The sequence below is a fragment of the Rhincodon typus genome, chromosome 7 (assembly GCF_021869965.1).
Source record: "Rhincodon typus isolate 14 chromosome 7, sRhiTyp1.1, whole genome shotgun sequence".
Classification (NCBI taxonomy): domain Eukaryota; kingdom Metazoa; phylum Chordata; class Chondrichthyes; order Orectolobiformes; family Rhincodontidae; genus Rhincodon; species Rhincodon typus.
This window is the reverse complement of record NC_063338.1, coordinates 61771122-61785311: the sequence shown is the minus strand read 5'-3', so window position 1 is coordinate 61785311 and position 14190 is coordinate 61771122. Positions and strand designations below refer to the sequence as shown.

Here is a 14190-nt window from a genome sequence, read left to right as displayed (position 1 = left end):
GCTTGAAAATGTGGTGATGTAAAGGACAGCAGTGCTGGTTCTTGCTGGCTGGCAAAGGAGGTCAAGCCAGCAGTCTCAGCCAGCCTGTGCCCAAGATAGTGACCCTAGTTAGTTCAGTGACACAGGTGAAAAGCAATGCAAAGCGGTGTAGGGAGAAGATTAATGGTTTATTACATTCTGCAAAGCTAAGTGCTACCATCTTCTCTCTACTACTTCATATGCACAGGTCTACCAATCACTAACTCTGCCACAACATACATCTGTCACTGAGGCTGCAAACAACAACTCTCACCATTTCATGCATCTTGTCCACTCAACAGGTCTCACCCACCTCATCTTCCCAAACTGGCCCCTCCTATCTTTATTAATTTCTACTCATTCACTGGAAAGACCTTATCTGCATCAGAAATAATTGCTTTTCCATCCATTGTATTGTATTCAGTCCCTCCCTTTCTCTTATTGCACAAAAAGTTGTCCCACTCTCCAGACTGATATCTCCACAAGCACCCCAGTGATGTATCTGTAAATCCCCAAACTGGTTGTACCTTACCTGCAGGATTGACGTAGCCAAACCGCTGGACTGAAGTCAGACAAGCTCCTTTATTACCTGTGGTAGTACCTCTTAGTGACCAAAGTAGCTCTGACCCTACTAAGGATGGTTCCCCTTCTGGTTTTCACACATGGCTATTTGGTTGAAGTGCATGCAGTGTGTTTGCTGCAAAAGCCACAGACAGAGTCATAGAGTCACACAGCATAGAAACAGGCCCTTCAGCCCGCCACATCTATGCTGAGCGGTAAACACCAAACCACACTAATCTCCTGATGTGCACTTAGTCTGTGGCCTATTATACCCAGGTATTTTAGGTATTTTACGTGTTGCAAGGATACTTGCCTCCATTTCTCAGGCAGCATGTTCCAAGGATCCACTATCCTCAGGGTGAAAAAATGCTTCGTAACGTCTCCTCTAAGCTGTTTGCTCCTCACCTTAAACTTATGCTATGTGGTCTCAGACACGTCTGCCAAAGGGAAGAGAATCTCTCAATCTGCTCCGTCTGTGCCCTTCGAAATTTTGTATACCTCAATCAGATTTCCCACTTAGCCTCCCCTGCTTCAAGGAAAACAAACTCAGACTGTCCACCCTCTCCTCATAACTGAGGCATTTCATCCCAAGAAATATCTTGGTGAATCTCCTCCACACCCTGTCAAATGCAATCACATCTGTCTGATAGTGTGGTGATCGGAACTACACACAGTATTTCATCTGTGGCCTAGCCAATGTTTTACAAAGTTGTAACAAGATTTCCTTGCTCTCATATTCCACACCCTGGTTAAAGATGACAAACACCTTGTCTGCCTGTGCTGATATCTTCAGGGATCTATGGACTTGTATACAAAGTCCCTTTATTTCTCAGTACGTCCTAGAAATGTAAAGTTCATTGTGTGTATCCTTTCCTTATTAGACCTACAAAATTGCATCATCTCACACTTACTAGGATTAAATTCTGTCTGCTATTGCATTACTGAATTACCACCTGGTCAATTTCAGACTGTAGCCTAAGACCATCGTCCTCACTATCAACAACACCACTAATTTTTGTATCATCTGCAAACTTACCAATTATACTCTACATTCCCATCCAAGTCATTAGTGCACATAAGAAACAGCAAGGATCCCAACACCAATCCCTGTGGTACACCACTGGAAGCCTGTGACCAATCACGAAGGCCAGCCTTCTTCATCACCTGTTGCCTCCGATTTGGAAGCCAGTTTTGGATCCAGTTTGCCAACTTGCCTTGGATCCGAAGGGCTTACTTTTTGGACCAGCCTTCCGTGTACGACCTTGTCAAAGGCCTTACCAAAACCTATGTAAATCATATCAATTGCACTACCCTCATCAATATATTTAGTCACCTTTTCAAAAAAAACCTAACTGAATTAGTCAGACAGGATGTCTAACAAATCCGTGCTGATTATCCCTGATCAGTCCCTGTATTTCCAAGTATTGATTAATCCTGTCTTTCAGAATTAAATGTTGTAGCTGGGACACTGACATAGCATGTGCAGTACAGCAACATGTCCACCTGCCTAACTGTTCAGTGCTCTGAGCCCTGACAATCTGCTGCCCCTCCCATTGTGCCAAAAAGCAATTCAGGCCACAGAAGCTGGCAGCCTCTGATTAAGTGCAAACTGAGTGAACACTTAGAATTGAAGTGAAGAGCCATAAGATGCATCCTATGTACAAATGTACAAGATCTTCATTAGGTGGAAAGTAACCTGTTTGGCCCTAAAGCCTACTCCACCATTCATTATGATCATGGCTGATCTGTCTTTGTATAAAACTCTACATTTCGAATTATCACCATCTGAATATTTTGATTTTTTTAAAAAAAAATGTAAACGATTTTCCCTAATCAACCTCTTCAGAGATGTTATTACACAGCACTGGAGCATATGGGACTTGAACTCTCTTTTCATATTTTAAACACCATGATCGTATCACCACTTAACCATGTATACCAAAGGAACACCAGTCAGTTTATGCAAGCACGGCTCTCAATTTCACTTCTTGACACTGAAATCATTCTATTAAATCTGTGCAGTCCTCTTTTCAAGGTCAAATGTATTCCACCTGAGTCATAGCACCCACAATTGAATGCAATGACATCTGTACACAGTACTACAAAACCAAGATTAACTTCCTTCTCCTTCAGATAAAGGCCAATATTCTATTAGCCTTTGAAATTGCTTTATTCACATTGTGAGAAGGACTTCAGGTTTGTTGTGTTATCCCAAAACTATTGGGTATGAAACTAATGCCATTTCATAGTAATACAAATCAATTGGACAGCTTTAATCTTTTTGGTTTGGAATGCTCAAAAATAAAACAATTTACAAGAAATAAACTGTAAAGTTTGACATTTTTTTGATAACTGTGTCAATTGTATATGTGGTGGTTGCAGCCTTTTGTTGCATAGCATGACAGTTTCTGACATGATAAGCGTCTTACGGTGTGGCTCAGAAGCCTCACCTTAGCATGGCTATTTCTGCTCCTAAGAAAATGCACAACTTGCTGGCCTCTGTTTTCTCTGGCCTCCCTTCTCAGCCGTTATCACATTACTGTCGCTTTACTGGTTCATGTGTCTATTATATGGTAAAGGCAGTAAAAAAACAATTTGCATTAAATTGCATCTTTAACATAGTAAAATGTGTCAAGATGCTTTGCAGGGGTGTTATTCAATAGAACATGATGTTGAGCCACATGGGATATAATGACAGGTAACTGCTTGCCCAAAGAAGTAGGTTCTGAAAAACGTCCTGCAGAAGGAAATAAAATCTTTGGTGGGAATGCCAGAGCATAGGGGCTAGGGAGTTACAGACACCACAATCAATGGTGGAACAATTTAAAATCCCAGATGCCCAAGAATTTTGAACTGGAGGAGCACAAAAATATTGAAAGATGGTAGGAGTGGGTAAAACAATGTTGGCATTTGAAAATCAGGATGAAAATTTTAAATAAGATGTTGCCAGACCAGGGCCAACGTAGGTTGGCAAGTAAAGTGGCACAAGTACCTTCAGCTGAATTTGAATAACCTCAAATTTAAAAAAGGTGGAAGATGGGAGACTGACCATTAGAGCATTGGAATAGTCAATTTTAGAAACAAATAAGTTATATGGAGAGTTTCAGTAACAGTAGAGTCAGGAATGAAGTCAGGCGATGCTTATTTTTATTCCATAACAATATGGTGGTGGCACCTATATGTGGTGGAAAACCTATACTCAAATTGTATATGAGACCTACATTGTAAACAGTCTAGGAGCAAATTACTGCTGATGCTGGAGATCACAGCAGGTCAGACAGCATCCATGGAGAGACAGCAAGCTAGCATTTTGAGTCTAGATGACTCTTCTTCAGAGCTGAAGTGAAGTGTGGAGGGGGAGAGGCATTTATGCTGCAGTTGGGGGTTCGGGCAGTGGTGGTGAGTGTAGAGTGCTGGTGAAGGAAAGATGTTGATGTTTCAGATTAATTGATCGGAATGTGAGAATTGTAGAACAATGGTGTGCCTGCCAGTCTCAAAAGAGAAGACAGTTCCACTGGGGTGGGGGGAGGGGAGAGAAAACATGGTGACAGAGAATGTAACAAGTAAAGCGAAAATAAAGGGAAGAAATGGGAGTTGGTTCACAATTTGAACTCAACGTTAAGTCTAGAAGGCTTTAAAGTGCCTAGTCTGAAGATGAGATGTTGTTCCTCTAGTTTGTGCTGTGATTCACAACAGTCTAGTTGAGTTCTAGGTAGCTGACAGGGAGAACAGTAGAGTTGTTGGTTATGTGAATGCTGATAACTTCAATTGTGGTTACTGCCATAACAATAGGGTTATTAATCTTATACTGAACTTGCACGTAATTCAAGCTCAACTGGTTCATTCAACATTGTTTTAATATTGATTGGCAGAACAGTGTTAGAATCTTATCTTGGCTAGAGACACACTGTGTATCTTTCAGGAGTGTCGATATTACGTTATCAAATGGAGGACTGCTAATATTGTACCATTATTGAAGAGTGGTAGGGATAAGTCAGGGAATATAGGCCAGTGAATCTAATATAAGTGATTGTTTTCCTCAAGTTTCTCATTCTCAGGGACAGAGTTAATTTCTATTTGGAAGGACAAGAATTAATCAAAGATAATCAGGATGGCAATCACTTCTGACAGGTTGAATTTTTTGATAGGATGACTAGTTGTGTAGATGAAGGTAGTGTAATGGATATAGTCTGCATGGTGTTAGTAAGGCTTTTGACAAGGTCTCAGAGGAGACACTAGTTTGGAAGTTAAGATCCCATGGGATCCATGGAAATTTAGCAAATTGATTCAAAGTTGACCTAGTGGCGGGAAGCAGAGAGTAATGGTTGAAAGTTGTTCTCTTGACTAGTAACTTGTGTTAGTTGGTTTACCACAGGGTTCAGTGGTGGGTCACTTGCTGTTTATAGTGTACATTAATGAGCTAAACACTAAGGTAGAAGGCTTGATCGGTAAATTCAAAGGTGACAAAAAGATTAGTGGTCTGGTAAATAGTGAGGATGAAAGCCTTAGACAACATAATAATGTCGACGGGTTGGTCAGATGGATGGAACAATAGCAAATGGAATTTGTGAGGTGATGCTTTTTGGGACGACTAACGAGGTGAAGGGGTACACGATGAATGGTAATCCGCTAGAAAGTACAGAAGATCAGAGACACATCAACGTGCATGTCTATAGATCCTTGATGCAACAGGACAGGTGCATAAGATGGTTAAGAAGGCAATTATTAGTAAAGGCATGGAATACAAAAGCAGGGATGTTATGATGGAGCAGCATAAATGCTATTTAGGCCTAGCTGGAGTACTGTTTGCAGTTCTGGTCAATGCACTATAGGAAGAATGTGATTGTACTGGAGAGGATGCAGAGGAGATTCACCAGGATTCACCATCTGTGGGCTGGACCTATGAAGACAGACTAGATAGGTTGGCAGTTCTGAGGAAGGGTCACTCCACCTGAAATGTTAATACTGAGCTTTTTCCAGTAATTTCTGTTTTTTTGTTTCTAGATAGGCTGGGGTTGTTTTACCTTTGACAGAGAAGGCTGTGAGGAGTATTGATTGAGGTGTTCAAAATGATAAGAGTCATAGATAGGGGAAGTAATAAGAACCTTTTCCCCTTAGTCTTGCAGCAATAACCAGGGAATGAAGACTTAAGGTAAAAGGCAGGAGGTTTAGGGAGATTTAATGAAGAATTTTATCACACAAAGCATAGCGGATATCTGGAACTCACTGCCTGAAAGTGTAGTAGAGACATGAACCATCACAATATTTAAGGAGTATTTAGATGAACACTTGAAATGCCAATACATACAAGGCTGTGGGCCAATGCTGGAAAATGACCGGGGTGGACATGATGGGCTGAAGGAAAATTCTGTGATGAATTACAAGTTATTTACAATGATGAATGCTACAAAGAAGACCAGTTTTCCTATGTTGGGTAACTGTGTCTCCTCAATAAAAACATTTTTCTCAACCATGTGATGTTCACCATTTAACTTTGAGTACATCAAAAGAAAACTTCAGCATTCTTTGTAAGCTTCCCTTTTTCACAAGCAGCATGGACAAGATTCCCCCATACCCTTGCTTGACATGCTATTTGCTAGAACGTTAGCACAAAGCCTGTTAGGATACCTGTCCAATTTATCCACTTTTATAATATCATAATACTAGGAAATTAAGTTTATGGTGATTGACAAGGACAATGACTTTTGGCCTTTTCAGTATTTAGCTGGGGGAAATTTCTGCTCATTCAGTACCCAGATGTCAAATTAGAAGTTTAAAAGATCAAAGGCAAAGTAAGATCAAAGAAGGTGAAGTGATGAAATTCTGTCTTGATGGAATGTAACTACCTCATCGCAAATGCCCCCACCCCAGTCCAGCTCAGATACCATTTTGTCAATTGAGTGGAAGATTGCCTGTGGCTATGAAGATGTACAACACATAGATGAGAGTTACCTCAAATTAGGAAGCTGAAGTATTTGGGATTTTGTAAAGAAGACTTTAAAAGAACCAAAACAAGGTTCAGTCTTGAAAATTTAATTTGATTTTGGGAAATGTGTGCAGTAAATAAGCCAATGCACAGGAAAGATTTAGTGCAGGAGTTAGCAATTATTTTGCCTTTCTTTCATTAACATTATGAGAATTTTGAAAGTTTTTATCTAAGTAAAGCAATGTAGAATGTTAAATGTTCACAGAAATAATATATAAAATAGGAATCCTTCAAATCAAATGCTGCACAATTACAAGTCAAAAACAATTCTGCTTTTTTAATGAGATAGTAGGAACTGCTGATGCTGGAGAATCTGAGATAACAAGGTATAGAGCTGGATGAACACAGCAGGCCAAGCAGCATCAGAGGTGCAGGAAAGCTGCCATTTCGGGTCTGGACCCTTCTTTTTTAATGTTGTCTGCTGTTGTTTATATAGATTCAATACCTTTCAAACTTGAGGAGGAGGAAGGAACTGAAATGCTCATCAAAGTTTGTGGTAGAGATTATCCCTTTCTGGAATGTGCCCAGTTTTGGATCACTAATTTCCTTCTGACACCTGAAGAACACCTCACCATAGAAAATAAAAGCATCAATTACTTTACAGTAGCTGAAAATGAAACTTTATTGGACCTTAAAGAAAAGAACCAGATAAACATGAAAGAAACAGTGAATGAAATGGGGTCATTCATTGAGCTAAATGGACCTCACTTCCACATTTTAGAAGTGGCACTTCATGTTGAAAAGATATTTTGTGATTTACAGGAAGAAATAGCACATGTGATAGAAAGTGAACTTGTGCAATTCCATGTGCAGTGGATCTATATAAGCAAGGATCAGAAAAATAAATATGAACCTAATGAAAACTTCATTCTAGAAATGGCCTTCCTGGACAAAAAAATTTTTGAGAGTATTGAAGTGAGTGGTACGGAGCAGACGGTGTATTTTCAACAATTTATGGCATTGAACGATCAAAGGGAACAATTTAAAATTGAAAGAGTCAGTGAGTAAAATATGAACTTTTTTTCCCCACAACTTAGCTTGACATCTTTAACTCTTTCACCTTTTGAACTCCAATTTCTTAGATTGCTTTGTGTTTTAATAATATAATTGAGTGTGGATTTGTGGCCAAGTCACTGAATCAATGAGTAATACAACACAGAAGGCCACTCAACCCAGCCTGCTAACACCTGACGTTTGGTAAATCCACTCATCTCCCTTCCTCATGATCCCCTGAGATTGTCATTCCAGGTCACAACAATGTAATGTGTTTAAAAATACAGCTGATGTTGCTTATCTTTTATTTGCCAATCACCTTCAATCTGTGTCGTCTGGTTATCGATGCTTGTGATATTGGAAAGATTTTTTTTGTTTACTTCATCAGAGGTATTCATGATTGTGAACAATTCCATCATCTCTTCTATAAAAGCAGCAAGATTAGCTTCTCTGCAAAATGAAGTCCACCTTCTTTGGACTATTTAAGTAAATCTCTTCTGCAGCCACTTCAAGGTCTTGATATCTTAATAGGACACAGTACTCTTATACATGTTGTTTGATATTGTGGCTTGCTAGATCATTTCAAGGGTTGTTAAGAGCCAGCCACATTGCTGTGTACCCGGAGTCACATATACATCAGCCTAGGTAAAGATGGCAGATTTTGTTCCCTAGAGGACACTATGGAGGAACTAGAGAGTTTTTGCAGCACCCTGATGGTTTTGTGGTCATCATTACTGCTGTGAGCATTTTTATTCCAAGTTTAATTCATGAGCTAAATTTAAATTCTCCAGTTCGTGCAGTGAAATTTGAACACAATTCCCTAAATTATTAATTCCGACACTTAACCACTCTGCTACGTACTCCAGTGTACCTGAACTTATACATTTATGAATCAGATGATTCCTATTACAGGGTTTTAAAGAAAATAGGTCAGAACATTGCAGATACACTAGAATGGCAAGGGATAGATGGCACACTTCTGTCATACAATGCCCTGATTAGATCACTTCTGGGCACCATAATAATGTTCTATACAGATATATACTTGTCAGAATTATACATGTACTTCAAAGGTCAAATTAAACTAGCATCATGTTCCCTTGGGATTTGGAAGATTAAGCGGGATTTGATTGAAGTTTTCAAGATACTGAGAGAAACAGGGTAGGTCGAGAAAAACGTCTTTCACTGGCTAGTGAGTCTAAGAATTGAGAGGATAGTTGAAATATTAGAACCAAACTTTTCAGAAGCAAATTTGAATTATTTCCACACAAAGGTGTTTGAAGTTTGAACAAATGACAATTGATGCTTGATCAATTGCAAATTTTAAATCTGTGTTGATCAATTTTTGGTCCCTAGAAATATTAAGGAATATGAGGTGAAAGGGTTTCAAGCTGGCAGGGCTCTGGTGAAGGGAGATGAGAGACTGATGGTTTGACAGGCAATGGGGGAGAGATGCCTGAGGATGCTAAATATTTATGTGCGCCCTTCAGTGGATCCAGAGTTCCAATTAAATTGTGACCACCAACAAACACAGAAATACCCGGCCACCCATTGGATTTTGCATCCTCCCCACTTCAACTACATTGGTTGGGGAGCATAAATTTAAGACCACAAAATAGTAACAGCAAAGAAGGAAGTTATGAGCTCTTAATGCCCATTCCAGCTCTCTGTGAGAACAACTCGGCTAGGCTCACTCCCAGTCTTTCCCCAGTACTCTTGCAAAGTTATTCTCACCAGCCAATTATACTACTTCCTTTTGAATCTATGTCCACCACACCCTCCATTCTATCCACTTGCTGTATGTAAACGTTTTCCTCACATCCTCAATGGTTCTTTTGCCAACTGCCTTAACTTGATGTTCTCCAATTCTCAACCGTTCTTTCAATAAAAACAATTTCTCCCCATCTACTTTGTCTCAACTGTTCATGAATTTGAACACCTTTATCAAATCTCCTGTCAAGCTTCTCTCCAGTAAAAGGAATGGCTCTAGATTTACCAATATATCCAAGTAACAGAAGTCTCTCATCCGAGAAAATTATTATAAGTCTTTATTGCATCCTTTCCAATGCCTTCACTTCCTTCCTAATACATGATACCCAGATAAGACACAAAACTCTGATTAAGGTTGAAACAGTGTTTTACAAATGTTTGCTGTAACAGCCTTGCTTTTGTAATACTTTATGCCTCTATTTATAAAGCTCAGGATCATTTGTGGCTTATTAACCACTTTCTCAACCTTTCCTGTCACCTTTAATGATTTGTGCAAATACTTAGGCAGATATCTCTGCTCATGCATCTGTGTATCTGCTGCACATTTACCATTCTGCAAACTCACAGCTAACCAAAGTATTTTCCAATTACTTTCACCAATCATCCCTTTTTGCTGCTACCACATCTCAAGAATGTATTCCTTACTCTGAAGCCCAAATTGTCTATAGTTGCTGAGAACAAAAGTGAACCAACATTGATTACAGTGAAGTACAACATCTTTTCCATACTAAATAATATTCATTTGTTTTCTGTATATAAAACAACTGACTTTTATGCTCGCATTACGTTTGCATTGATTTGCACCAGACACTAATATTATAAAAACCCTTTTATGATAATTTCTTAGTTCAAGGGAAAGACGATTACTTGAAGAAACTACCAAGTAACTGGGGTCCTCCTAATGGTTCAGTGTTTCAAAAGGTGCCAATGCATATTACCAGTCTGGAATTTCAAAAGCTAACTAGTGATCTTGCAGATGTAGGCCTCACCGTTTTGAAGGTAAGAAAGTTGACTTATCAGGAGAATTTTCAAATTGTTAGCTATATGGTCTTATAGAACGTAATGAGATCACAAGTTAAGCTTGGCTGAAGAAAGCCTTTCAGCTCTTTTGACCTTATTCTTGTAAAATACTATATTTTATATTCTTTCAATTTAGTATATAATTGTTTCTTAAGTAGGACCAATGCTCTTATTTCAACCAGCCCTCTTGGAAATCAGTTCCTGCTTGAGATTAAATCTTGTCGATAAATATTTATTGCTGACTGTCTGTCTCAGATTCGCTTTACGTAACCCTGGAAAGTGCTCTCTTGCCTTGTTACCTTGCCTTATATAATAGTATTATTTCCCGTTCGTTTTCTCTATTCCTTGAGATATATTGGAGAGTTTTCTTATTCATGATCCTTTCCAGAATCAGTTGAGTGAAAGGCCACAAAATGTTGAGTTAAGTCTATCACTGCCTCACTGTCAGATTGAGATTTCCCTTCCTTCAAAATTTGTTGGGATCATTTTGCTGTATTGAGTTTGGGTGTGGATTCTGTGCAGTGAAAGTTGGTGGGGCTTAAGGATCTCAGCAGATTCTAAGTTCTCTGTCGCCATCAACCACCATGTGGAAAGTGGCAGCAGATCTAGGAATGCATAGGAAAGGCTTTCTAGCATCCTATCTTAGTCAGTTCCGAATCTGGCTTGCTGAAAGCATCTTTGTACCTAAGAGACTTTTTCAATCCCAAGAAGATGCCTTTAAGTTGCTTGCTGGATCTCTTAGTGCTGCATTTGATGGTACCTTTGCCTCTGACCCATCTTCCTACAACTCCCATACCATTATCAACTCCCCTCCCTCACATCTTAAAGTTGCCTGCCTCTATACTTAAATGAGAAAGTAAAATATCCCAGAGGGTATGTACAACAGAGACACTGAGGAATCAAGTTATTGACCTGACATTGTTCTACCCCAATGATTTGTCTTGTTTGTGTTTGAATGTGGAATTTGAATTATATTCAGAGAATGAAGAAAATCTTTATTATCATAGAAAAAAGGCAGATATTTTAATAAAACTATTGCTCGAATACAGATTGACAGAATAGAGAATCCTGTTTTGTGGAATTGCCATTTACTTAAGAAAGAGCAAGATGCAGCTGCTTCAAGGATTGAAAGCCAAGTCAGTGTCCTATACAAGTGGATTCCAGCTGAATTTTGCAGATTTGTCTGTAGAATTGGATTTCATGAAATATATTCACCAGAAAATAGTATGTATTTTTCATTCTGTTGTAAAAAAAAATATAATCTTTCACTGAATATCTGTTCCAAATATAATTTTATTTAAATTGTCGAAATATTGATGAAGAGATTCATCATGTGATTTTTAGAAAGGAGTCATTTTCCAACTGTTCCATTTTCATTGTGAAAACTATCCATTAACTATTCATTAGAAGGTATATGCATGCAACTAACCTTGTTCTGCTAGAAGTATTTGAGCTAAATTCAATGCAGTGGTTGTGGACCCTGGGAAAAGCCAAACAGCTGGAGTCAGCCCTATTGTGGCTGTTTCTAGGAGCCCTAATATGAATCTACACCAATCAGTTAACAGCCTGGCATTGTGATTGCCATCTCTTAAAGGGTAAGATTCCATCTCTAATACCTACCAGGCTAATCAGAGAACCAACAGTTCTTTGGTCGCAGCAGAACTACTGAGGGTCGTGACCATGAATTGAACAGCAGTCAGGCAGAGGCAATAAATGCAGATGTCATCTGGGCTCAATGGGACCCGTCAAGTGGGTGGGTGTCAGGGGGTGGGGGAGGGGGTGCTCAGGGAAATCACTGCCTCGGACTGCCAAGTATTTTAGCAGGGAGTGTCCAGAGTAGGGCACAACTGTCTGACGGCCACAGCATGCCCAGTCAGAAATGCGTAAGCACCCTTGACCTGGAAGGAGACAGCTAGTTGTAGCTTTATTGTTTCCCCAGGGAGCAATGGATTACCTCTGCTCTACACTCCACTATCACTGGCAGAATATTTTTTAAACTATTTTCTCAGCAACCTGTTCAGAGATGTTATGGCACATCTGCTGGCTTAGAGATAGGGACATTATCACTACACCACAAGAGCCTTTGCTGGCAGAATCCCATAAGAGGCAGGAAGAGATTCCTAACTGGCTCTTATTTGGTACGTAAAGGCCTCGGTTGACGTCTTTCAGGAAGATTTCTGTGATTTCCTATGCCCTTCAAAGGGTGTGGAAGGTAATTTGCACTTCATCTGCCCAATTTTATGACCTCCACATCAATACCACCCAGTCTGTTCGCATGGGCTAGGTGAAAATGCACCCTTTCAATTGAAGTATGAAAGAGGTCAAAGTTGTGGATGCAGTGATTGCTGTATCATTTTGAGTGGAAGGGATACATAAGTAGGTGAAACAGCCTTGTGATTGGATGAAAATAATTTTAATTTATGTATGTTTTCAACTTTATAGAGAGAAAGTATGGTGATGGGATCTACTTCAGCAGTGATGTGAAACAGCTCATGAAAGAAGTCACTAAAGTTGGGAAAATAATTCACATCTTTGAGGCTGAAGTTTTTATTGGCAACTGTTGCAAAACTTGCCCATCATATATTTCATCAGCACACAGAGATTTTGATTGTTATGAATTCAGTGAGAACAGCAAGGACAATGCAAGTCCATCCAAAACTTATGTTATTTTTAACAGTGTTCAAGCTTATCCAAAATACCTTATTGCATGCAGAAGGTGGATGAGCCTATGAACTAGTTACTCATTAAATCTGTTAACTGAAAAAATTGATAGTACTGTGCCTGTCAATTTCAACTCTTACAACATGAAGTGGTTAAATATTAACATCTGTGGGTTTAAGCCATGCATTATAATTCCGCCATTATGGGACTGGGGACACAGGAGTTGATGGCTTCTATTCTTATTTAAAACTGTTTCTTAACGTAATGAGTTGATGCTCAGCCACAAACTCAAGTGTAAAATTTGTGCAATTTTCTTTTTTTTTTTGGTCAGCTCTAGAATTCCTGACCCAGGTACACCACAGATAATCTGCTCCCAGAACAAACTAATAGCTGCAAATGATAGTCAGGACCAACATCAAGAAAAAAATCAGCTCAGCATAAAAGCCTGTGGACCTTGGTATTGCAATTGGAAGCTTTTTTAAATTATTCATGGGATGTAGGTGTCACTGGCTAGGTAAGCATTTATTGCCCATCCTTAATTGCTCTTGAGAAGGTAGTGGTGAGCTGCCTTTTTGAACAAATTGAGACCTTGAAGTACGTCCACAGTGCTGTTAAGAAGGAAGTTCCAGGATTTTGACCAGGTAGCACTGAAGGAATAGCAATATATTTCCAATTCTGGATGTATACGATTTGTAGATTATGATGTTTCCATGCATTTTCTGCACTTGACCTTCTAGATAGTAGAGGTTATGGATTTAGAAGGTGCTGTCAAAGGAGCCTTGGTGAGATATTGTATGCATCTCGTAGATGCGTCAGTGGTGAATGTGGTGCATGGAGTGCCAATCAAGCAGCTGCTTTATCCCGAATGACGTCAAGCTTTTGAACATTGTTGGATCAGCAATCATCCAGGCAAAACACTTTTGAAGAGATACTATCAGTTCGTCAAAGCCGTGATTAACGAATAAAAACATAAGAACATAAGAACATAAGAAGTAGGAGCAGGAGTAGGCCATCTGGCCCCTCGAGCCTGCCCTGCCATTTAATAGGATCATGGGTGATCTTTTTGAGACTCAGCTCCACTTACCCGCCCACTCACCATAACCCTTAATTCCTTTACTGTTCAAAAATTTATCTAGCCTTGCCATAAAAACATTCAGTGAGGTAGCTTCAACCGCTTCACT

The 14190-nt window shown here is 39.4% G+C and overlaps 1 protein-coding gene across 1 annotated transcript in view; it reads left to right on the top strand.

Annotated features, from left to right (window-relative positions):
* Nucleotides 1–13080, top strand: part of parp9 (poly(ADP-ribose) polymerase family member 9) — a 37171-nt gene extending 24091 nt beyond the window's left edge. Inside the window, exons 11-14 of the mRNA XM_048599228.1 lie at nt 7002–7565; nt 10176–10327; nt 11398–11572; nt 12791–13080. Of these exons, the coding sequence (XP_048455185.1) occupies nt 7002–7565; nt 10176–10327; nt 11398–11572; nt 12791–13080 (1181 nt within the window). The remainder of the gene's footprint in view (nt 1–7001; nt 7566–10175; nt 10328–11397; nt 11573–12790) is intronic.
* The last annotated feature ends 1110 nt before the right edge of the window (nt 13081–14190 follow it).